Source organism: Equus przewalskii, chromosome 13 (assembly GCF_037783145.1).
Source record: "Equus przewalskii isolate Varuska chromosome 13, EquPr2, whole genome shotgun sequence".
NCBI classification, from domain to species: Eukaryota; Metazoa; Chordata; class Mammalia; order Perissodactyla; family Equidae; genus Equus; species Equus przewalskii.
Window position 1 is genome coordinate 34,843,620 of NC_091843.1, and position 25,268 is coordinate 34,868,887.

General features: G+C 39.3%; 2 protein-coding genes across 2 annotated transcripts; both read right to left on the bottom strand.

Annotated features, from left to right (window-relative positions):
- Positions 1-852: 852 nt before the first annotated feature.
- On the bottom strand, positions 853-6,645 carry LOC103550679 (protocadherin beta-8). Its single transcript, XM_008519682.2, has one exon. It carries the CDS (start codon positions 3,783-3,785, stop codon positions 1,389-1,391), a length of 2,397 nt encoding a protein of 798 aa, XP_008517904.2. The 5' UTR covers positions 3,786-6,645; the 3' UTR covers positions 853-1,388.
- Positions 6,646-6,798: 153 nt separating this feature from the next.
- PCDHB7 (protocadherin beta 7) lies at positions 6,799-9,509 on the bottom strand. The gene has a single exon (XM_008519679.2). It carries the CDS (start codon positions 9,223-9,225, stop codon positions 6,838-6,840), a length of 2,388 nt encoding a protein of 795 aa, XP_008517901.2. The 5' UTR covers positions 9,226-9,509; the 3' UTR covers positions 6,799-6,837.
- Between the last annotated feature and the right edge of the window lie 15,759 nt (positions 9,510-25,268).

Genomic DNA, 25,268 nt, shown 5'->3' on the forward strand with positions numbered 1-25,268 from the left:
ATAATATGCCAACTCCCTTAAGGTTTGGCAAAGGATTAAAAAGACAATGAATGTAAAGCATTCTTTACACTACTTTTAACCAAATTGGAAATAAAGAAGTAAAAGCTTTAAAAAGATCATTTAGATCAAACTGTACACTTAAGACCTTTTTGCACATTTTACTGTATTATGTAACATTTTAATAAAAAATCTTTGTTAAAGCACTAGGACCGGATTCTACTAGAGGCAGCACAAAACGATTGTGATGGTGGCTTAAGTTAGTTAGAAGTTCCTTTATTTCTCAGGTAAAAAAAGGTCAGAAGTAGGCAATCCAGGGATGACATAACGACGCTGTGATCATCAGGTACACTCATCTCTTTTAAGTTTATTCTATACTGACTGTCTTCATCCATTATGTCCATCCTTAGTGTTGCTTTATGGCCCAACATGGCTGGTTGATATCCAACCATGACTTACACATTCCAAGCAACAAGGAGCAGTTAGAGAAGGACAAAAAGGGACCCCTCCTAGATGAGTCATTTCTCTTTAAGCAGCTTTCTTGGAAATCTCCCACATTTGTATATACATCTCATTGACTGTAACCTAATCAAATGCCCCATTCTAGCGACTAAGGAGGCAGAAAAATGTATTCTTTTGACTAAGCACACTAATGCCCTAAATGAAATTTGGAATCTGTTACTAAAGAAGAAAATATGAATGGATATGGGTGGCCACTGCATTTTCTGTCACATGTGCTCAATGTTTCTCAAATAGGAAAAGCCAACTTCACTACTATGTTATTTCATCTCACTGGATAAACACAGTATAGCTTTTTCCCCCTTTTAACATCAATGAAACTAAGCAGAAAGCAATTAAAATAATTATATTAAAACTAACACTGGTATATTAATGAAAGGAAGCACAATTGGTACAACATTAAGAGAAAACAATATTAAAGATTCTACGAGGGCAGAATAAAGCTACAGCCAAATTCTCACTGTACCAGTTCTCTTTCCTTCCCCACCAGGGACACTTCAGTGTAAGTCTGTTAGTGCATGACTGCCTTATACACCTAATAGTTTAAAAACGAATAAGAAAAATTCAAGAAAATGCCATCGATTATATAGAACGAATTTCCCACTGGTTTTTTTTCCCCCTAATACATTCTTAAGCTATTCCGGAACAAGGATTCATACAACTATTGACTTCATCATGTTTTGAGAGGCAAGATTTAGGACCATTCATCTTGAAATGGTAATGAAGAAAAAAGATAGTATTCTTTACAACTAAGAGATAATATAAGAAATTTTGCAAGCAAGTTTAGTGTAATTAAAAAATTTACAATAGGTTGCCAGAAAAACTATCACCTTAAACTTATCAATTTTAAATATTTGGAAAAACAATTATTGTCACTGAATACTGAAACCAAAGTCATTCTTAAAGTTGGAGGTTTCTTCTATTTCCGGTCTAGGGGAATGGCCCTGGAAATTGGGCACCATTGGCTTCAGAAACTTGAACTCGCTGGTCCCTGAACCTGCCCTCAGACACACCTCATACTGGTAGCTCTGGGACAGAGTCCCGGTGCCGCTCACGTCCACCAGGTGGCCCGGAAAGGGGCGCTCAGGCACCGAGCAGCGACCCAGCGACGTGGCCCTGCTCCTCCTGCACAGCCGCACCGCGACGAACAGCAGCACCGACAGGAGGAAGAGCGACGACACCGACGCCAGCGCGACGACCAGGTAGACGGTGAGCGGGTCGGCCCGCGCCTGCTCGGCCGCCGCCTCGGGCAGCGGCAGGTAGGGCTGGGAGAAGCCGTCCACCAGCAGCACGTGCAGCGTGACGCTGGCCGAGCGCGGCGGCTCGCCATTGTCCCTGACCTGCACCAGCAGCCTGTGCTTGGGCGCGTCGCGCTCGCTCAGCAGCCTGGCCGTGCGCACCTCGCCGTTGTGCGGCCACACGCCGAACAGCCCGGGCTCCGTGGCCTTGAGCAGCTGGTACGACAGCCAGGCGTTCTGGCCCGAGTCGCCGTCCACCGCCACCACCTTGGTCACCAGGTAGCCCGCCTCGGCCGCCCGGGGCACCAGCTCGGTGCAGGGCGCAGAGCCGTTCTGCAGCGGGTACAGCACGAAGGGCGAGTTGTCGTTGGCGTCCAGCACCAGCACGCGCACCCGCGCCTGGCTGCTCAGCGCCGGCGAGCCGCGGTCCGTGGCGCCCACGCCGAACTCGAAGGCCTGCAGGGCCTCGTAGTCCAGCGACCTGAGGGCGAACAGGTGGCCGTTGTCGGCGTTGATGGACACGAGGGAGGCCAGGGGCAGGTGCGGGTCTTGGGGCGGCAGCAGCGAGTAGGTGAGCTGGGCGTTGGCGCCTGCGTCTGTGTCTGTGGCGCTGACGCTGCCGATGTGCAGGGCGGGGCTGTTGTTCTCGCGGACCCAGAGGGTGTAGGAGGTTTGGGTGAAGGCCGGGGCGTTGTCGTTGACGTCGGAGACCAGCACGGTTATGTTGAGCTCTGTTTTCAGCCTGGGTGTCCCCAAATCAGTGACCGTGATGGTGAAGTTGTATTCGTCTCTGTCCTCTCTGTCCAGCGGTTTCTCTGTTACTAGGGTGTAAAAGTTTTCCAGGGAAGATTTCAGGATAAAGGGTAGATCCTCCCTAATGGAGCAACTTATTTTCCCGTTTTCTTCCGAATCAAGATCTGAAACACTAAAAACTGCAACCACAGTCTCTGGGGAGTTCTCGGGGATCTGTCCGGTAAATGCAGACATAGTCACTTCTGGGGCATTGTCGTTCACATCCATGACCTGAGTAAGAAGGGTGCATTTTCCAGAAAAGCCTCCAGCATCTCTGGCCTCGATGTTGACCTCATAGGACTGAACACTTTCGAAATCAAGTTGTTTTTTAAGTCGAATTTCCCCTGTCATGGGGTTGATCTCAAAGGTTTTGCTAATCTCTTCTGGAGCCTGCAAAAGTGAATAAGAAATCTCTCCGTTGGCTCCTATGTCTGCGTCCGTAGCAGAGACTGTGACAATCACGAAACCTATGGGACTGTCCTCAGGGATCTGCACCCTATAGAAAGGCTGCTCAAATTCAGGGGCGTTATCGTTTATGTCCACGACTTCGATGTAGACCTGAGCGGTGCCAGACCGGGGTGGAGAGCCACCATCCTGAGCGGTGAGGGTTAACCTGAGCTCAGGTTCCTCCTCACGATCCAGCGCTTTGTCCAGCACCAGCTCAGCATATTTCCTGCCATCGCTGCGTTTGCGGGTGAGGACTCGAAAGTAGGAGTTGGGACTGATTATATAGTTCTCAATATTATTTCGGCCTATGTCCACATCCTGAGCATTCTTCAGAGGAAACGTAGTCCCAGGAGGACTGCTCTCTGATATCTTTAGCAACATATCTCTGTCCACGAACACCGGAGCATGGTCATTTATGTCTATTACTTGTAGCTCAGCTTGAAAAAACTCTAAGGGATTCTCTAGCAACACCTGGAAACGCAGCACACAGGGCTCCATGTGACCACACAGTTCCTCACGGTCCAGTTTCTCATTTAGCAACAAATCCCCGGTCTCCTGATCGAGCTGCAAATGCAGTTTGTTCCTTTTGGAAATGACCCTAGCCCCGCGCCTGGAGAGTTCCCTTTGCCCCAGACCCAGGTCCTTTGCTAAATTGGTTACAAAAGAATTCCCTTCCGTTTCCTCCACCACAGAATAGCGCCTAGGTTCAGTGCCCGCCAGAGATAAGCCCAAGAAGAGAAAGAAGAAAAGGACTTGCCTTTGTCTGCAAATGAGCTTCCTGCTGGCCTCCATTGTTCTTGCTTGGTACAGCCTCCGGCGAGGGTGGTTCCGCAGAGCTGTAAAGACCTCAGTATCGGAGACTGTGGTCAATCCGCAAGATACCTCAGAAGTATTCCGATGAATAGCCCTTTTCAGAGGACTCAGTTCTTCTGTAGCATCCACCCTTCCCGTGGGCTTCCAGGCTCTGCTGGTAAGTTTTGCGTGTCAATGGAGCCGCAGCTGCGGTTCTGGGTATACCTTCTTATCCTGCAGCGCCACCACGCGTCCTCACAGGATATTACATTTTCTGGGATGAAAATGGATGCAATATCCCCCTTTTCTATATGTACCACCAAGCTATGTAACGTTACAAGACTTTTACTATCGCCGGACCTTATGACACAGACAATTGTCTGAGGGCCACACAAGAGAAATGACATTAGTAGGGACTTTCTACTTTCAATAACGCTGAGTTTGGAGCAAAAAGAAAATATGTAAAAGCCTGGCTGAGAAGAAAGAATATATGCAGGAAATTTTAAAAATATATGATTGGACTAACATAGAAAACTTTCAGAATTATATACTTTTATTGCCATGAACTACGGGAATAATTAGTAGCTATGAACCTTGGACAAATTATTTAAACTTTGCCTCAGTTTCCTCATCTGTAAAGTGGAGATAATGATAGTACGCGCCACATAGGACTGCTGTAAGTTTCCACCTGACAGATGAGGAAATTGAGGCAAAAAGAGATTAACCTTATAAACACACACACACAAACCAGGCATGTAATTTGATGTCATCAGGTAGCTGAGTTTCCATGAGTCCATTGCCATGACTAGAAAAACACCCAAGATTCAGGTGGTAGAAGAATGCATGAGCAGGATTATCTCAGATAGAAGTTATCCTGTCAGGTGATGAAACAGGACAGGCTGGAGAGTTTGTCTGATAGAGGTATAACCTGTGACAGGAGTGGTGATTCAGTATCTCAGAAGGATGTCCTATTTTTGTTAATTCCACTTCTCTTCTTACAGCACAAATTTTAAAAAACCTTTTATTCTGAAAAATGTCAAACCCCACAAAGAAAGAGAATAGTATAAAGAACGCCTCGCTACTCATAACTAGCTTCAACAATTATCAATATTTTGCCATAACTGTTTACTCTATCTCCCCAACATTTTCACTTCCCAAATTTCACCCATAAATACTTCATTATACATCTCTAACTTTAATGACTTAAAAAAAAACCCTACAATGCCATTACCACATCTAAGAAATTAGGTTAATATTATTTAATGTCCATCTAAATTCAGATTTCTCCAATTCTCTCAAAGTTGTTATGGTTGTTTGAATCAAGATCCAAACAAGATCCACCACACATTATATTTGGTTGGTATGTCTCTTAATTTCTTTCATTGTATAAAATTCCTTCCTCTGCTTTTCCATCTCATTGATTTGTTGGAAAAACTGGATGATTTTACCTTGACACTATGAGAACAACAAGATTTTACTGCTGTGAAATTTTTTTTTGTCTTTAGACTATATTCCATTAGTAATGCACAGTAATAATACTATTTTAAGAGTTACCGTCACTCGCTTATATTCAGAATACAGCTATAAAAATTATCTGGGTAATTGTTAAAGAAAAAGCAGTTCCAGATTATTTTAAGAAACAAAGCTTCTCCTTAACTCCCCAGAATCTCTAAGTAATTTAACTATAATTTGTTTCTCTTTATATTACATGTTTAAAACTATTCTTTTTCTTATACTTTCTCAATTCAGCACGGAAGTATATTGATAGACACTTTTCAAAAGTTTCAAATTAAAGGAGAAAAACGTGTTAAAAAGTAGGTAGGGACTACTGCAGAAAAACTGTAGTGTGAAAAAAATAATAAACTAACGAAGCAATCAAAATTATGTAATATTTCTACTCAGGGCCATTAATCTTTTCTGTCAAATAAAGGTCATATATTTAGATAACAAGGAGAAAGCACAGATTGATCTTTCAATTTTTTTTTACTTGAGATTTGGTTAGATCAGAGCTTTAATAATAATAGCTGAGGAGCCGGCCCTGGCCGAGTGGTTAATTTCGCGCGCTCTGTTTCCGCGGCCCAGGGTTTCCCTGGTTGGGATCCCAGGCGCGGACACGGCATTGCTCATCAGGCCACGCTGAGGCAGCGTTCCACATAGCACAATCAGAGGCACTCACAAACTAGAATATACAACTATATGGGGGGTGGGGGCGGGCTTTGGAGAGAAGAAGAAGAAGAAAAAAAGGTTGGCAACAGATGATCGCTCAAGTGACGATCTTTAAAAAAAAAGTTAACTGATCCAGAAAAGCTAGATTATTGGTTTGTAATAAAGTAAAAGCACAGACCAATACATACATTATTTTCAAATACAGAAAAGACTGAACAAGAATATGAATATGAAAAAAGATTTCTTCTCCTTAATTAGGGAGAAACTTGTCAGGAGATATCCAATGACAAACAAAAAGAAACAGTATAGCATCATAGCAAGGTCCCAGAATCAGACAGCTCTAAGAGAGATGCTCAGCTCTGCCATTTATTCGTTGGTGACCTTAGTGAGGTCACTGAACCTCTATAAACATCTACTTCCTCATTTCTAAAATACCTCCCCTATAGGTTTACTTCCAAGATTAAAAGTCAGAATAATGTATGATGCATAGTAAGTGCTTTTTAAAAGGCTTTAAAAGATACTCCACAATCTGTGCCCCTAAAACTTAGGGTCGGTATACTTGTACAGCACTCTAATCAACTCAGAAAAGTAGCAATAAAATTTTAAGACAATGAAAACCAATTTAAAATATCTTAAACAAGATTTACCATGTAATAGACTGCACAAAATGTATAACTGAGATTAAAATATGACATATATACATTCAATGCTTTGTGGAGGGTTATTAGGGCTAAAGCTGGATCCTTTTCGCTGTAAAGAAATTTATTCTGTGACTTTAAGAATACTTGAAATAATGTGGAAGCACTCCTCTACAGGTTAACTCAGGATAAATTTCTTACTAGGAATATATTCAGACACAATATAGGCATTTATTTTTCATTTTTTATCAGAAACCCAAATCATTCCCAAATGAAGGATTTTCTTCCACTTCCCTCCCTGTGTTCTGTGACTGCAGACTAGGGATGATGGGCTTCAGGAACTTGAACTCACTGGTCCCTGAACCTGCCCTCAGACACACCTCATACTGGTAGCTCTGGGACAGGGTCCCGGTGCCGCTCACGTCCACCAGGTGGCCCGGAAAGGGGCCCTCGGGCACCGAGCAGCCACCCAGCGACGCGGCCCTGCTCCTCCTGCACAGCCGCACCGCGACGAACAGCAGCACCGACAGGAGGAAGAGCGACGACACCGACGCCAGCGCGACGACCAGGTAGACGGTGAGCGGGTCGGCCCGCGCCTGCTCGGCCGCCGCCTCGGGCAGCGGCAGGTAGGGCTGGGAGAAGCCGTCCACCAGCAGCACGTGCAGCGTGACGCTGGCCGAGCGCGGCGGCTCGCCATTGTCCCTGACCTGCACCAGCAGCCTGTGCTTGGGCGCGTCGCGCTCGCTCAGCAGCCTGGCCGTGCGCACCTCGCCGTTGTGCGGCCACACGCCGAACAGCCCGGGCTCCGTGGCCTTGAGCAGCTGGTACGACAGCCAGGCGTTCTGGCCCGAGTCGCCGTCCACCGCCACCACCTTGGTCACCAGGTAGCCCGCCTCGGCCGCCCTGGGCACCAGCTCGGTGCAGGGCGCAGAGCCGTTCTGCAGCGGGTACAGCACGAAGGGCGAGTTGTCGTTGGCGTCCAGCACCAGCACGCGCACCCGCGCCTGGCTGCTCAGCGCCGGCGAGCCGCGGTCCGTGGCGCCCACGCCGAACTCGAAGGCCTGCAGGGCCTCGTAGTCCAGGGACCTGAGGGCGAACAGGTGGCCGTTGTCGGCGTTGATGGACACGAGGGAGGCCAGGGGCAGGTGCGGGTCCTGGGGCGGCAGCAGCGAGTAGGTGAGCTGGGCGTTGGCGCCTGCGTCTGTGTCTGTGGCGCTGACGCTGCCGATGTGCAGGGCGGGGCTGTTGTTCTCGCGGACCCAGAGGGTGTAGGAGGTTTGGGTGAAGGCCGGGGCGTTGTCGTTGACGTCGGAGACCAGCACGGTTATGTTGTGCTGGGTTTTCAGCCTGGGGGATCCCATGTCAGTGACCGTGATGGTGATGTTGTACTCGGCCTGGCTTTCTCTGTCCAGCGGGCTCTCTGTTACCAGGGTGTAGAAATTCTCTACAGATGGCTTCAGGACAAAGGGGAGATCATCTTGGATGGAGCACACCATCTTTGCATTGTTCCCTGAATCTCTGTCTCTAATCCTAAAAACAGCTACGACTGTCTCGGGTGAATTTTCTGCAACTGGGCTAGTAAGCGATGACATGATCAGTTCCGGTGGATTATCATTTATATCTGTTACGTGAACCACCACAGTACACTTTCCCGAAAGCCCTCCGCCATCTTTGGCCTGAATAGTTAATGTATAAGTTTGCATCGCCTCATAGTTCAGTTCGGCTTTAAGATGAAGACCGCCAGATGTTGAATTGATTTCAAATGTTTTGAGAATTCTTTCAGTGGCATAAAAAAATGCATAATTTATTTCCCCATTACTTCCGGTATCTAAATCTCTAGCTGACACGGCGACAACCAGGGAGCCAACAGGGCTGTTCTCGGGCACCTGCACCTTGTAGAGCGACTGTACAAATTCAGGGACGTTGTCGTTTATGTCCAAAACCAGGATTCGTACGAGGGCGGTCCCGGATCTGGGCGGAGAGCCGCCATCCAAGGCCGTGAGGGTTAAGCTGAGCTCAGGCACCTCTTCGCGATCCAGCACTCGATCCAGTACCAATTCGGGATAGATATTCCCCTCCCCACCATCATGGACGTTAATATGGAAATAGGCATTGGGGCTGATGGTGTAGTTTCTCAGGTTGTTGATCCCAACATCTGAATCCTGTGCACTTTCTAGGAGAAAGGCCGCCCCTGGAGTGATACTTTCTAGTATTTCCAAGAGAATCTCTCTATCTAGAAATCCTGGAGAATGATCGTTGATGTCTCTGACCCACAGTTCAGCACGGAAAATCTGAAAAGGCTTTTCCAGTAACAACTGGAAAGGCAGCACACAGGGCTCTGTGGGGCCGCACAGTTCCTCTCGGTCTAACTTCTCATTTAGAAGTAAATCACCCGTAAGCGGATTGAGTAGTAAAAATCGTATGTTCTCATCTGAAACGATTCTAGATCCCCGGGCTGAGAGCTCCCCCACCCCCAACCCCAGGTCATTTGCTAGGTTGGCCAGAAAGGTGCCTCTCTCGGTTTCCTCCGTCACAAAATACCGAAGCGGTTCCGCGCCAGCCCAAGACACTCCCAGAAATATACAGAGAAAGAGAACTTGCCTTTTCTGCACCGCAGGCTCCATTCTGGCCTCCATTCTTCGTTTAATCGGTCTTTCAAAAACACTTTCGCTTGGCCTCAAGCAGCTCTCAGAAATGACAGCGACCTAATCCTTAGAAATGAGCTGGATAATAGCAATGCTTGTGGGGAGAGGTCCCCACTTTTCCCAAACTCCTTTTCCCACCGTTTCCTTTCTTTTACTTTTCTTGTCTGGCCAGCTTTCCTCTTAATACTGGAATCTGCAACCTCCTTTGTGCGAATATTTTTTTCTTTTTAGCCAGCAGCGCCACCTTGCGTTTTGTGGATGTTATTCCCGTTTTCAAGAATAGAATAAAAAGATGGCGGATTAAAGCAACTGCGACAGGAGAGATTTTTTTCCCCCAAAGGTATTTGCTGTTTTATTTCATCTTTTTCCTCAAATGGTCACGGTAATACTAGTAAGTAAGTGCTTACATCGTTTTCCCCTCTGTTAGTCTAAATTCGTAGAAAAATATATCTGTTTTCCTTAATCTAGGGGCATGAGATTAAGCTCTGGCTCCCCACCAGGAGTAAATTCTCAGACATCCTTCTCCTGCTTTTAAAATTGATAGTAAAGAATATATAAGAAAATGGAATCTCCGTCAAACAATCAACAAATATTGGTTGGTGACCTTTTATTGATTTGTAAACCGCTTAACGATAATGCTGTTCATACTGCAGAGTAACTGGACTTTTTTTCAGTGTCTTGTGAATTAATTAGTAATTCTTCCAGTTTCACAGTTTTCACTCTTTACCCGTGATATTTTCTGGAACACTTTCTGCCCTCCCAAACTCCACCCGTCACCTGAAGTATTATATATAAATTAGTATTCACATATAATTTCAATGGCTAGTATCTCCAAGAATATGCAATGAATACTCTTAAAATTAATAGTAGCAAGTAGGTCATTCTTGCCTTTGTGGAAGTGCATTCGTCTTTAACTATGAAGGTTGATCTCAATTTGGGGTAAATGCTCCTTTTTTGGATCAAGAAGGTTTTCTTCTTTATTTCGTATTTTAAGAGTAATTTTTGATATCTGTTAAAATTGTAGTTTTATTCTTTAGCTTCTTAATTCTCAAGTTCTTGATATAAAGGACATTTAACCATGATGTATTATTGTTTTAATGCACAGATGGATTTGATGTGCCAACGTTGTCTTAGGATTTTTCTGGCCCATGTTGCTCTGTGTGTGTGTGTGTGCGTGTGTGTATTTAATTTCTATGGTTTTAGTATTAAACTATTCTGGCCTCATAAAATGGGTTAGGAAGCGTTCCATCCATTTTTATGCAACAGAATAGTTTTTATAATTATATCATCATGTTTCTACATGCTTAATTACAACTTGCCATTTAAATGGGTCGGGTTTGGTGACTTTGCTGGTGGTAAATCTATAGCTGTCTTTTCCACTTTACTTTTGGTTATTAATCTGTCCAGATTTTGTTTCCTTTTAAAGTAATTTGTACTTTATTTTAAAAACCATTCATTATCTGGATTTGTAAATTTCTTGGTATTATGTGTTCTTTGTATTTATCTTTAATTACATCCCTAGTCTTATGAGTAATGTTTAGTATTTTATCACCTTTTTATTCTTAGGGAGACTTACAAGGTTTCTATCTCACTGATCTTTTAAAATGCATTTTTTTCAAAATAATATATGACCTTGGTTCAAAATCAAACACAAAATAAAATACAAGTTTTCTGCCCTTTCCCTCCTCACTTTTCTAGCTCCCTTCTCAAGAAGCAGCCATTTTAAACTCTTTTAGTTATCTCTTTTGACATTAATCTGTATTCTGATTAATTAATTTTAGACATTATCAGTTGACTCCTATTATGTTGGATTAGGTTTTAGCTCTTGTACTCTTCCAAGGTCCCTTCATGCCTTCTTTCACTTGCTGTGTCATTAGGAGCATTGTTGTGTACTAATTATATTTTCTTTCTTTTTTCCTTGCAGTTAATAATTGCCTTGCTTTTTCATTTACTTGGTTTTCTTTATATCTGTCATTTGTTCTTCCCACACTTCCAATTTCTTCTCGGTACGGTTTTCCCCATGGTCATTCCCATATCTCCTGAGCTATCAATTTTCCTTTAAATTGGGTGGTTGCTCTCTACATCTGCTGCACAGCTTTCATCCTGCTACTTTGATTTCCTATCCTTCTTGGAATTCTCTTTGCCTTTATTCTGGTTGGATTTCCTATTTCTAGGATTTTATTTCTTCCTCTTTTTGGTTTATGCTGTGGCTATAATAGATCACATCCTCCAATAGTTTTCATCTGATTGAAAAGATGTCAGGGGACTTGCTGATGATATCCTTCAAAATGCTTGTCTCTTGAGTCATCCAGCTCCAACCTGGACTAGTTGTTCACTATACTCAGACACTCAGATCCCAGTTGTCACCCTCAGATCATCCTTCAACATCATCTGGAGATTCATTTCACTTCTGTTCTGTTTTGGATTTTCTCTTTTCTGTTTCTTCTGACTTCCTCTTTCTTAGATTACTCTCTCATTTTGATAGATATCTTCCAGTAGTTTCCAGAGAAGAGTGTATGAGAGTTAAATTTTGTCGTGACCTTGAGTGTATTAAATTATCTTTATTCTGCCCTCAGACTTGATTGGAAATTTGACTGATTATAGAGTTTTAGGTTGGAAATAATTTTTCTTCAGAATGTTGGAATATTTTGTCAATGAGCTCCCTAAACCAGTGTGCTTGTTAAGAAGTATAAAGCTAATCTTATTTTACATCTTCTGTATGTGATCTATATTTTTATTTCTTGTTGTAGTATTTTGTCATTGTCCCAAGACTTTTAAAATTAAACAGTGATGTGTCTTGATTTGAGCTTATTTTCATCCATTGTATAGGACAGTTGGTAAGCCCTTTCAATTAGGAAACTAATTTCCTCCAGCTCTTAGAAATTTTCTTCAATTCATTGATAAATTTTTTTCCTGCTCTCTCTTTGTTTTTTGTTTTTTGTTTTTTTTTTGAATTCCTGCAATTCAGATGTTAGACCTCTGGTATGGTCTCTAATTTCCTTATTTTTTTCTCTCCTGTTTCCCATTTAAAAATATTTTTGCAGTATTTCCTGGGATATTTTCTTAACTTTATCATCAAGCCCTTCTATTGAGATTTTTGTTTCTTTATTATGTTCATGCTTTCCAAGAGCCCTCTTTTTGTGCTTATTTCTTAGATGCAATAACTTCTTTTCTCATCTGATGATATTAATAATAGGTTGTTTATTCAAGTTTTCTTCTTTCTGCAAACTTTTGATTGTCTCCAGTTTACTTTTTTTCCCTTTGCCTTGTTTTTATTTCTGTATTTCTTTTTAGAAACTTTCTCCAGATGTCTCAGTCAGGTGTCTGTTCTTAGTTTGGGAGACTAACGAGCTGAGTGATAGCTCTGAGCATGTTGACAGGGCTTGTCCAGTTTGGTCCTTACCCTAAGGTGAACTGGGAGCAGTTTTGGTTGGGGAAATATCAGCATCAGTGTGATTAGGTCTTTTTCCACTTGGGCTGGTCAGATTCCCCAACTCTTTAAAATCTCCTACCCAGAAGAAAAGGTGTGGATTGAAAAGGTAAAGGACTGAATGGTGGAAGAGGAGTGGAGGTCTGCGTCATTCAGGATAGGCTAGGTTAGGCTTCACTACCAGACAACTCCAGATCTCAATGGCTTAACACAATGAAGGCTGATTTCTTTCTGCACTACATATCCTGTACAGTTCAGCATGATCCCTTCCTCAGTTGTCAGTCAGGGACCCAGGCTTCTGGAGATTCCATCTCCACATATGCTTTCATGATCACCACAGTAGGGAAATTAATGTGTTAAACTATGCTCTGTCTCCCAAAGCTTCAGCTGAGAGGTAATATATATCACTTCTTCTCACATTTTATTGGCCAAAGGAAATTACATAGCCGCACATAATTTAGAGAGGAAATAGAATTGAAATTCTGCCATATGTCTGAGATGAAGAGAACTGAAATATTTGTAATTGCTCCCAGTGACTATCATAGTATTTTAACAATCAGCATTCAATATTTAGATGATCACTTATTTCCACTACTCATATTACCCCGCCCTCAATTTTGCCAGTAGAACCTCTCCTAGAATGACTCTTCCTTTTTCAGTCATCAGAAAACAAAACTCCACACTTCTGCTAGGGTCAGCGAAGTGGGTTACTCAGTGACTAGAGGGGGAAAAGTGATCTGACTACTAGAGATTTAACTGCTTCTCCGGAAATTTTAACACAATCCTCCTTAGTTGGCACCCTATCATCATTTTAGAGTATCTAGGGCTGACATTCCTGATGCTTCTGAAAATCCTGCTGTCTAAGCAGGATTGGTTCTCAGCTTTTCCCACTTGAGGATTGGTAGTTGGTTTGTCAGGTCTACTAAGACATCCATCTGCTTTCCAGCGATTAGGATTTTTCTTGGTTGTCTTCTACTTTATTCTCTCCATCCTTGTAGGTTATGTTTTTGAAAATAATCTTTTCACTTCTGTGTTAGTGCATTTTTAGAGCGAGCCAAATTAAAGTTGTGTGTCCAGTCCACCAATTTAACTCAAAATACCCTGATATTTTCAAAGACATAGATTTATGTTTAATTGTTCAAATCTTCTGTGGTTTTTATTCTATTTAATTAATTTATATTTTTATATTTATAATCCATTCCTTTTATTTTACTTATTTTTTTAAATTATTTTTCTTGGATATTGAGTTGTTTGCTTTTTTCCTCAAAAAACTTTGATTTCTAAGATATGCATGTAAGCCTACAATTTTCTCTGTTCATTCTTTGGTTCTTACCTTAAATATCAGTTTATTAAAGAAGCTTACTATATCAGCTAGAGTTATGTTCTATACATAATTTCTGTATATAAGTATATTCTATATAATTTCAGCCTGAAATTGTAGAAAAACCCATAACAACAATGGCTTACACAAAATTGAATTTTATTTTTCTCTCATAAACGAAGGCCAGTAGCTGAAATGTGCTCCATGATATCTGGGACCCAGTCTTTGTTCCATCTTCTTGCTTTACTATCTTCAGGACATGGCCTTTACCTCATAGTCCAAGATAGATGCCTAATATCCAGCCATTACATCTCCATTCAGACCAGCAAAAAGGAGAAAGGGAAGGCTGTGCCTTCTTTTGTTAAAGACTACTTCTGTGAAGTATTCCATTGCACTGTGCTCATATCTCACTGGCCATAATTTAGTTATAAGACCACTCCCAGTCACAACAGAGGTTGGAAAATAAAATCTCTAACCAACATATCCACATGGGCAACTAAAAAAATTGGAGCTCTATTAGTAATAAATAAGGGGAAAACATATATTTGGGTAACATTAGTAGTCTATGTCATACTCACTCAGAGCACACCTATAGCTCCCACTGCCCACTAGAAGCAGATAGGGTCAAATAAATTGCCTGACTTGATTGGTTATTAGAGGAGCATATGATAGTATTTCTCCATATTGGTGGTGTGTTTTGTAGCCAAAGGAATTCTTATTGATTAAAAATTTTTTTTATTGAGATAACATTGGTTTATAACATTATATAAATTTCAGGTTTACATAATTATATTTCAATTTCTATGTAGATTACATCATGCTCACCACCCAAAGACTAATTACTGTGCGTCACCACAGTGCCTATTACTCCTTATGTCCTCTTTCCTCCCGTATTCCCCCCTGGTAACCACCAATCTAATCTCTATGTCTATGTTTTTGTTTGTTGTTCTTGTTGTTTTTATCTTCCACTTATGAGTGAAATCATATGGTATTTGACTTTCTCCATCTGACTTACTTCACTTAGCATAATACCCTCAAGGTCCGTCCATGTTGTTGCAAATGGCAAGATTTCATCTTTCTTATGGCTGAGTAGTATTCCTTTGTACATATATACACCACACCTCCTTTATCCATTGTTCCCAAGTCTTAGCTATTGTGCATAATGCTGCAGTGAACATAGGGTACATATATCTATTCAAATTAGTGTTTTTGTGTTCCTTGGATAGATACACGGAAGTGGAATTGCTGGAGCATATGGTAATTTAGTCTTATTTTTTGAAGAATCTCCTTACTGTTTTCCATAGTGGCTGCACCAGTTTACATTCCCACCAGTAGTATATAAGAATTTCCTTTTCTCCATAACCTCTCCAGCACTTATTTGTTATCTTGTTAATTATAGCCATTCTGACAGGCATGAGGTGACATCTCATTGTAGTTTTGATTTGCATTTCCCTAATAATTAGTGATGTTGAGCATCTTTTCATGTGCCTGTTAGCCATCTGTATATCTTTCTTTGGAAAAATGTTTGTTCAGATCTTTTGCCCATTTTTAATTGGGCTGTTTGTTTTTGTGTTGTTGAGTTGTATGAGTTCTTTAAATATTTTGGAAATTAACCCCTTATTGGAAATATGATTTGCAAATATCTTCTCCCAAATGTTAGGTTGTCTTTTTGTTTTTCCTTGGAGAAGCCTTTTAGTTTGATGTAGTCCCACTTTTAAATTTTTTCTTTTGTTTCCCTTCCCTGGTAAGACCTGAATTCAAAAAGATAATGCTAAGCCCGAATTTGAAGAGCATACTGCCTGTGTTTTCTTCTAGAAGTTTTGTGGTTTCAGGTCTTCCATTCAAGTCTTTAATCCCTTTCAAGTTAATCTTTGTGTATGGTGTAAGATAATGGTCTACTTTTCTTGTTTTGCATGTGGCTGTCCAGTTTTCCCAGCACCATTTATTGAAGAGACTTTCCTTTCTCCATTGTATGTTCTCAGCCCCCTTGTCAAAAATTAGCTGTCTGTAGATGTGTGAGTTTATTTCTGGGTTCTCAATTCTGTTCCATTCATCTGTGTGTCTGTTTCATTCCAGTACCATGCTGTTTTGGTTACTATAGATCGTAGCATATTTTGAGATCAGGGAGTGTGATGCCTCTAGCTTTGCTCTCTTTTCTCAGGATTCCTTTGGCTCCTCAGGGTCTTTTGTTTAATATAAATTTTAGGATTCTTTGTTCTATTTCCATGAAAAATGTCACTGGGACTTTGATAGAGATTTCATTGAATCTGTAGATTGCTTTAGGAAGTATGGACATTTTAACTATGTTGATTCTTCCAACCCATGAGTACGGAATATCTTTCCATTTCTTTGTGTCTTCTTCGATTTCTCTCAACAATAGTTTTCAGTGTACAGGTCTTTCACCTCTTTGGTTAAATTTATGCCTAGGTATTTTATTCTTTTTGTTGGGATTGTATTCTTAATTTCTCTTTCTGCTATTTCATTGTTAGTGTATAGAAATGCAACTAGCTTTTGTATGTTGATTTTCTACCCTGCAAGTTTACTGTATTCATTTATTATTTCCAATATTTTTTCTGTGGATTCTTTAGGCTTTTCTTTATATAGAATCATGTCATCTGCAAATAGTGACTGTTTCACTTCTTCCTTTCCAATTTGGATCCCTTTTCTTTCTTTTTCTTGCTGGATTGTTCTGGCTAGGACTTCCAATACTGTGTTGAATAAGAGTGGTAACAGTGGGTATCGGTGTCTTGTTCCTGTTCTTAGGGGAATAGCTTTCAGTTTTTCACTGTTGAGTATAATGTTGGCTGTGGGTTTGTCATGTATGGCCTTTATTATGTTGATGACTTTCCTTCTATACCCGTTTTACTCAGGATTTTTAATCATAAAATGGATGTTGAATCTTGTCAAATGCTTTCTCTGTGTCTATTGATATGATCGTGTGATTTTTATTCTTCATTTTGTTAATGTGGTGTATCACATTGATAGATTTTCAGATGTTGAACCATTCTTGGGTCTCTGGAATAAATCTCACTTGATCATGGTGTATGATCTTTTTAATGTATTGTATTTGATTTGCTAGTAGCTTGTTGAGAATTTTTGCATCTATGTTCATCAGTGATATTGGCTTGTAATTTTCTATTTTTCTGTTGTCCTTGTCTGGTTTGGGTATCCTGGAAATGTTGGCTTCATAGAATAAGTTAAGAAGCACCCCCTCCTCTTCAGTTTTTGGGGAGGGTTTGAGGAGGACAGGTATTAAGTCTTTGAATGTTTGGTAGAATTCAGTGGGGAAGCTCTCTGGTCTTGGACTTTTGATTTTTGGGAGCTTTTTGATTGCTCTTTCAATCTTCTTACTAGTGATTGGTCCATTCAGATTCTCTGTTTCTTCTTAATTCAGTTTTGGAAGGTTTTTCTAATTCTAAGAATTTGTCCATTTCCTTTAGATTTTCCAATTTGTTGGTGTGTATTTTTTCATAGTATTCTCTTATAATCCTTTGTATTTCTGTAGTGTCTGTTGTAATTTCTCTTCTTTCATTTCTGATTTTGTTTATTTGAGCCTTCTCTCTTTTTTTCTTGGTCAGTCTAGCTAAAGGTTTATCAGTTTTGTTTGTAGCCAAAAGAATTTTTGTTGCAGTGAAAGCTTAGCCCCCAAAGCAATAACGTAATAAATTCAGTAGCTGGTCAAGATCCTTTGAACCAATAATGACTTACCCAGTGTGCTAGTGGCACCTGTCATGCATTCCTTCTTCCTTTTATGAACTTTAAAAAAATTCAGGTTGTGGAAAGCTTAAAACTCCATTTTACAGACTTCGTTGAATTATTATTCTGGATGTAAATTAGGTTTTGCCGGCAAGATGCTGTCTCATGAGCCTTAGAAGACAGGGAAAGGTCATCTTCCCACCATTGTTGCTGTTGACCAAAGAAGGTAAAAAAGATGTGAGTACTTGCAGCCAAGTCAGCATTTCTGTGTCTGGCCATCAGTTTTATTGTGGAAGCCAGACACTGTGTTCCAGTGTGTAGTTACCAGTTTTGGAGGTGGGAGAGGACATTGTGGGAGCAGTAGTTTTGGCAGTAGCAGTAGCAGCAGCTTCCTGGTTTCTGCACTGCAGCAATGGTAGTATGCCTTTGAAACCAGGAGGTCAGTGCTGACTCTCTCACTTCTGCTTGTCCAGTTCTTCCAATATTGTAAGCATCTAATTCCCTCTATCGAATGTGTTTTCTTTTTGCTAGATATACATACAGTGGTTTCTTTTCTTGTTGTTGTTCTGAACTCTGAATAATTCACCCAAACTCAAAGTTTTATATCTTCACTCAGATTATAAGGAATAGGAGCTTCTCAATTAGAGTGTGTAAAGGAAAAGATGTAAAATATGGAACCATCAAGCAGTTAAGGCACTGTTCCCTTAAGCTAACACATCTTAGTTTAAGAATAGGGAAGAATAAAAATTACAGGTGCACTCCTGAGAGACTAAGGATGAAAATGTTTAGTAAATTTAATGTATATTTTTTAAAGAAACAGGATATTGAAACTGAATCATAGACACTTTCTTTCCTCATATGTAACACAATAAATAAAAATTAGTTTAAAAATTTTATTATCTGTGAATAAATAAGGAAAGCACTCAACATCACATCATACATTTTAAAGATGCTAGCTGGCTCACATATTCTAAATGATACATTGTTAGGTAAATGAAGTAAGTATCAAATGTAAAGAATACATGAGCATTTTATAAAAATAAAGAAATAAAATATTTTGTTATAGTGTTTGTTTATAAAGCCAGATGATAAAATAAGAGACTGAAATTCATTAATTTATTCAACACTATTCATCTATATTTACTTCAATATGTATTTTTCTAAGCAGAGTAGAAAAGAGCCCTTTCCATCAGGAGCTTATAGTTTAGTGGGGAAGGGAGATCATTGATTTGGCTTGGCAGAGAACCCAGTGAATGGAACATTAGATTCAACGGATTCAAAGAAGAAAAAGCCTAATATATCACTGAACTGATGGCAAAATTGAATCTTCAAATTGAAAAGACATTAGGCAGAGCTTCTCATTTTTGAAACTGATGGTATAGATAATTCAGATGACCCTCCTGTGGAAAACAATACAAAATAATAGACAAGACTTTTAAAAAAAAAATCACTTAAAAATATCAAAGAGCTAAAATCAAAGTAGTAAATATAGTGAAAAAAGCCCAATTTTTGATGGAAGCCTGTAATAGAAGGGTAAACAGTATACTGGAACAAGAAAACTTATTATTCCCTCAAAGCATTTGAAAATATTTGCCCTTGGGCTTTGATTTGAAGCTATGTGAGATTAAAGAAGTATAAATCAAGGCTCACAGCCAACTGACTGTGCTGCATATTATACAGAGGTCCTCCTTGTTTTGAGGGACCCCACAAGGCTACATCTGCAATATAACAACAGTGTAAACCCCAACAAATCTAAACCTCCTCCCTCCCCCCAACTCCAGGAAATTATATAGAAAGCTCCCTGATATTAAGTAGAGCAGAAGAAAAAGAAAAGAAAAGAAAACATGGGTGGGAAATTCTAGCTACAGATTGGTCCTCATGTGTTTTGTATTTTGAAGATGCATAGGTTGAGTTTCAAGAAACCTCAAGTGTAAATTTGGTTTGTGGTGGTCCCCTACTGATAATGTTTCCAGGATCCTGGCTGAAACAAATGAAGATACATTTTGAAGATATAACATGAAACCAAGGCTTTTAGGACAACCTACAAATAAATTTTCAAGGGCAATCAACCATGAGTCACACAAAGAAATAAAGACAACAAGAATTAGAAGAATCAGAAAGAATATAGCAGCAATAGGTCCATATTGGAAGTATCAGACAGATTTAAAAACCAATTATACTTTACCATATCTAAGTAAATAAATGGCATACGTGAAAATATCTGCATGGAATGGATTGAAGGGTACACTGAGTTCCAGGAAAAAATGATACAAAAATTATCAAAATCAAGACATAACCTGATAAAGATAATGAATTTCAAGGATAGAAAGCAAGTCACCTACAGCTCAAGCAAACAGTCTTCAGACTTCTCTTCATCAACGTTTAATACCAAAACACAAAGGAAGTGTCTACAAGGTTCTGAGAGGAATAAATTATGGCTCAATAATTTTATACCTAGCCAAGATGTTGTTCAAGTACAAAGATAACAATGTAGCAAACAGGAAAGAATTCATGGAACATTGCATTAGCACTCATGAGTGCTTTTTGAAAAAAACTACTTGATGAAATTCAGCCAACTATAGATGAACTGAGAAACTATGAAGAAGAAACTGAGGTAATGTTTGATGTCAACAAATCTCTGAAAAAAGAAAGTTGACTGAAGAATTTTATACCCAGCTAAATTATACTTCTCAAGCATGTGATAATTCAAGAAGTATAGCACTTATAAACTCTTATTTAAAGAACTACATCTGATAAAATCCAGCAAACCAAGAGATGAAACAATACAAAAGATTCATGTATGGAGAAGCTAGGATAAAATGACTGACAGTAAAGACTGCATTTCATTCCAGTTTGAGCAAACCAGTTTATCTCAATTCCCTCCTGAAACCTCATTTAAAGAATAGAGAGCACAGGTTTAAAATAAATGGACCTATAAAGAGAAAAAGAATGGGAGAAGAGTAAACAGCAGGGGAGAAAAGTCACTAAAATTTTTGGAAGATGCAAAGTGTACATTTCCAATTGTAACAATTGGTTATGGAAAGATTTCATTTTTTTTTCTGTTGTCAAATGAGAGTAGAAGGGTCAGGGGAGAAGTTGATAGGAAGAAAATCCGCCAGCCCTGTGGTGTAGTGGTTAAGTTCAGCACTCTCTGTGTTGGTGGCCAGGGTTTGTCAGTTCAGATCGTGGGTGTGGACCTACACCACTCATCAGCCATGCTGTGGTAGAAACCCACATATAAAGTGGGGGAAGATTGGCACAGATGTTAGCTCAGGAAGGAAGGAAGGAAGAAAAGGAAGAGAAGGAAGGAAGAGAAAGAAAAGTCAAATCCAGTCAAAGCAATGATTGATACTGAGGGTCCAGGGAGAGGCTGAAAATCTATATGAGGAACACTTATATCTGAGAATTCCTTGCCCAGTCAGTGGAGAAACGTGCCTTCCCTTTTCTCATAGCAGCAGAAAATGGGAAGCATATTATCTATAGAGGTTGCATGGACAGGGCTCGGGCCTGAGGGACACCAGAACCACTGAGGGCAGGACTGAGACCTTAGTGAGAACAGGATTAAAGAAATCCTACCTACTGATTAGGATCCCCCCTCCAACCAAGGAGCTCTCAGAATGCTGGGTGCCAGCTTTACAACACCTCCCACTGCCACCCCCATTCTTCTTGAATTCCTCTCTGGAAAACAACATAGGCCCAAGAGAAAAGTCTTATAGTTATTGACTTTTGGTTCCCAGACAAAATGTTGTTTCCTGTTTCATTATCCTAAGGTGAGATCCATCACCAAACATACAGTGTCTAATCAGCCTCATGAAAAATAAAAATAGACAGCCAAGCTGCATGATACATATAGGGAAAGTCTCTAACATGAAGGCAGAGACCAAAGGAAAACCCAGAACATAAAAGTAATTCAGAAGAAAAATGAAATGCTAAGATCAGAAGAAGAATGTTAAAAACCTAAAATTAATATCTTCAGATATTTAAGAAAAGATTCTGTGATATTGCCTCTGTGATATAATAAAAGGCTACTATATATGGATCAAAGACTTAACTGTAAGGGCTGAAACTATAAAACTCTTAGAAGAAAACATAAGTGTAAATCTTCATGACTTTAGATTAGTCAATGATTTCTTAGGTATGACACCTAAAGCACGAGCAACCAAAGAAAAAATAGATAAATTTGTTTTCATAAAAAAACCAAACAACCTTTGTGCTGCAAAGGATACCATCAATAAAGTGAAAAGACAACCCAAAGAATGGGATAAAATATTTGTAAGTCATGTATCTGATAAGGGTCTTGTATCCTGAATAAATAAAGAACTACTAGAACTCAACAATAAAAAGATAAAAATCCAATTTAAAAATGTGTAAAGAATTTGAGTAGATATTTCTCCAAAGAAGACATTCAGATGATCAATAAGCAAATGAAAAGATGCTCCATATCATTAGTCATTTGGGACATGCAAATCAAACCACAAAAAGATACTACTTCACACCTTCCAGGATGGCTATAATTAAAGAGAAAATAATAAGTGTTGGTGAAGATGTGGAGAAATTGAAACCCTTATACACTGTCGATGGGAATGTGAAATGGTACAGTTACTTTGGAAAACAGCTTGACAATTCCTCAAAAAGTTACACAGGGTCACTGTATGACTCAGCAATTGTAATTCTAGGTATATACCCAAGAGAATTGAAAACATATATCCACATAAAAAGCTGTATGTGAATGTTCATAGCAGCATTGTTCATAATAGCCAAAAAGTGGAAATAAACCCAATTGCCCAATTAATAAACAAATGTGGTATATCAATAGGAATGAAGTATATCAAAGGAATGAAGTACTGATATATGCCACACCATGGATGAACCTTGAAAACATAGTACATAAAAGAAGACAGACACAAAAGGCTACATATTGTGTGATTCCATTTATATGAGATATCTAGAACAGGCAAATCCATAGAAACAGAAAGTTAATTAGTGGTTGGCAAGGGCTGGAGGGAGGAAGGAATGGAAAGTGACTGCTAATGGGTACTAGGTTTCTCCTTAGGGTGATGAAAATGTGAAAATGTTCTGGAATTAGATAGTGGTAATAATTGTACAACCTTTTGGCTATACAAAAAAACCACTAAACTGTATGCTTTAAAAGGTTAATGTTAGGGTATGTGAATTACATCTCAATAAAAAATTAAAAACTAAGAGGCTAGAAACTTTCAGAGAACAAGAAAGAGCTTTTTGAAAGGAAAACTATGATCACAAAAGTTTAAAACTCAATCGGAAGGTTAAAAAAATTAAGTTGAGAAAATCTATAGAATCCAGGAAAATAAAGACAAGAGATGGTAAATAAGGAGAGGTTAAGAAAAAAAATCAGCCCAGGAGTCACTATACTACTAACAGGAGTTACAGAATAAGAAAACAAAGAACCTTGAGTAAAGGAAATAATTTTCTAAATTACACACACACAAAAACCTCCAAATCCTGTCCTAATCTGAGAAATATATGCCACAGAGTTAACAAATCTCATTGAGTACCTAGCACAATGAATGACAAAATTCTTACACCATGACACATTATCAAGACATTCTAGCACACTGGAGATAATATATAACAACCTAATTTAATCTAGAGGAAGGTTTTTCAGCCTCAACACTATTGGCATTTGGGGCCACCTGATTGTTTGTGGGAGGCTATCTTGTGCATTGTAGAATGTTTAGCAGCATCCCTGACTTCTGCCCATGAGATGCCAGTAGCACCATGTCCTCCAGTTCTGATGATCAAAAATGTTTCCAGACATTGCTAAATGTTGCTGGGTGGCAAAATTGCCTCTGGTTGAGACCCAGGGATCTAGAGGAAAAAAGTGGTCTCAGAAAAGAATGGGTAATTAGAATGTTGAACATCTCAACATTGAAGATTAGAAGACAATGAAGGAATGCCTTCAAAATATGAGCAACATGTCATTCCTAAACTATAATTCTACACCCAGCACAATCATCAAATCAACATTTAACTTTATGACATCTGAAAATTTCAGATGTTCAAATTCTCAATAAATTTATCAACAAATATTCTTCAGGAAATCAAGTGAGTAAACCAAAAAAGAGGAAGACATAAAGCCCAGAAAATGAAATCAAATACAGAAGAGAGAGAAAAGAAATTCCCAGGATGATGGATAAAGCAAGTCCCAAACAGCCAGCTGTGAAGTACGTCTAGAAAGCAGCCAGTATACAATTGAGCAGGAGTCTGGATAGCTCCAGAATGGCTCCAAGAAAAATAATGGAGCTGAGAGATTTCTTGATGGGTTTAATAATACAATGAGGACCTTTAGACTTTAGAAAGCATAAGGATAACTTAGAAATATGTGCGTAGAAAAGTAAGTAAAGTGAAAAATTATTAACAAGTGTAAAGAAAAGAAAATTTCAGTGCACCATGAGGTTCAGGTGTAAGTGATATTTATAATTATATAAACACTATTTAAACAGAATTATGATACTGGTATGAGAGGGGATGGGGCAGGGGAAATTTGTGTGTGCCCCTTAAAAAAAAGAAGTAAACAGGGGCTGGCCCGGTGGCCCAGTGGTTAAGTTCTCGCGCTCTGCTGCAGGCGGCCCAGTGTTTCGTTGGTTTGAATCCTGGGTGCGGACATGGCACTGCTCATCAAGCCATGCTGAGGCAGTGTTCCACATGCCACAACTAGAAGGACCCACAATGAAGAATATACAACTATGTACTGGGGGGCTTTGGGGAGAAGAAGGAAAAAAATTTTAAATCTAAAAAAAAAAAAAAAAGCAAATAGTATCTAAACCTGAAATTTGATAAAAAGTATTTTAGAAGCATATTGTTTAGAAATATGAAAATATCATGAAACAAACAAGAGCTTCAGAAGTTAACTCCAGACAGTCAATCTTGAATAAAACTGAAAAAAAGTGTAGCATTATATGACAAATTTTTAAAACGTAAAATGTCTGAACAATTGTGGGGATTATCCTTTTGAAATACATTGTAAATGTTATAAACATTAATAAAGTAACTATAACAAAAAGTATAAAATAAGATGAGGAGAGGAGGGAGGAAAATGTTTATTTGCTCATTTTCAAGCAGACAGTTGTGATGCTAATATCTTAATATGCATCATACCCTTGTTTTTTAACGTTGTAGGGATTATTTATGTAAGCTTAAGCAAGTTCTGTAGCTTCATATTATTTTGTTTTATCATATTCAAGTAAAATCTGATAGTTTTAATCATAAAGTTAGCAATTTATTATAGATGCATTTTATAAAATTATTTCCATCTATTAACTTATTCTTAAATGCATTTGTAGAAATATTTTAGACTGATAGAGACTTAATGTTAATGATAATTATTTCTGAATGGTGGAATAATGATGTTAATTTGCTTTCTTTTTTCTTATTAAATATGTTTAAGCATGTGACTATATATTATTTTAAAAGAGTGAGAATCATTATTTACGTACCCAAATCCATTTATTATGAAAAAGTAATCTTAAGACTACCAATATTTTTTCTATTTAAAAGGACTAGAATCGTTTAAAATTATAGCAGATGATCGAATTAAATGATATCAAT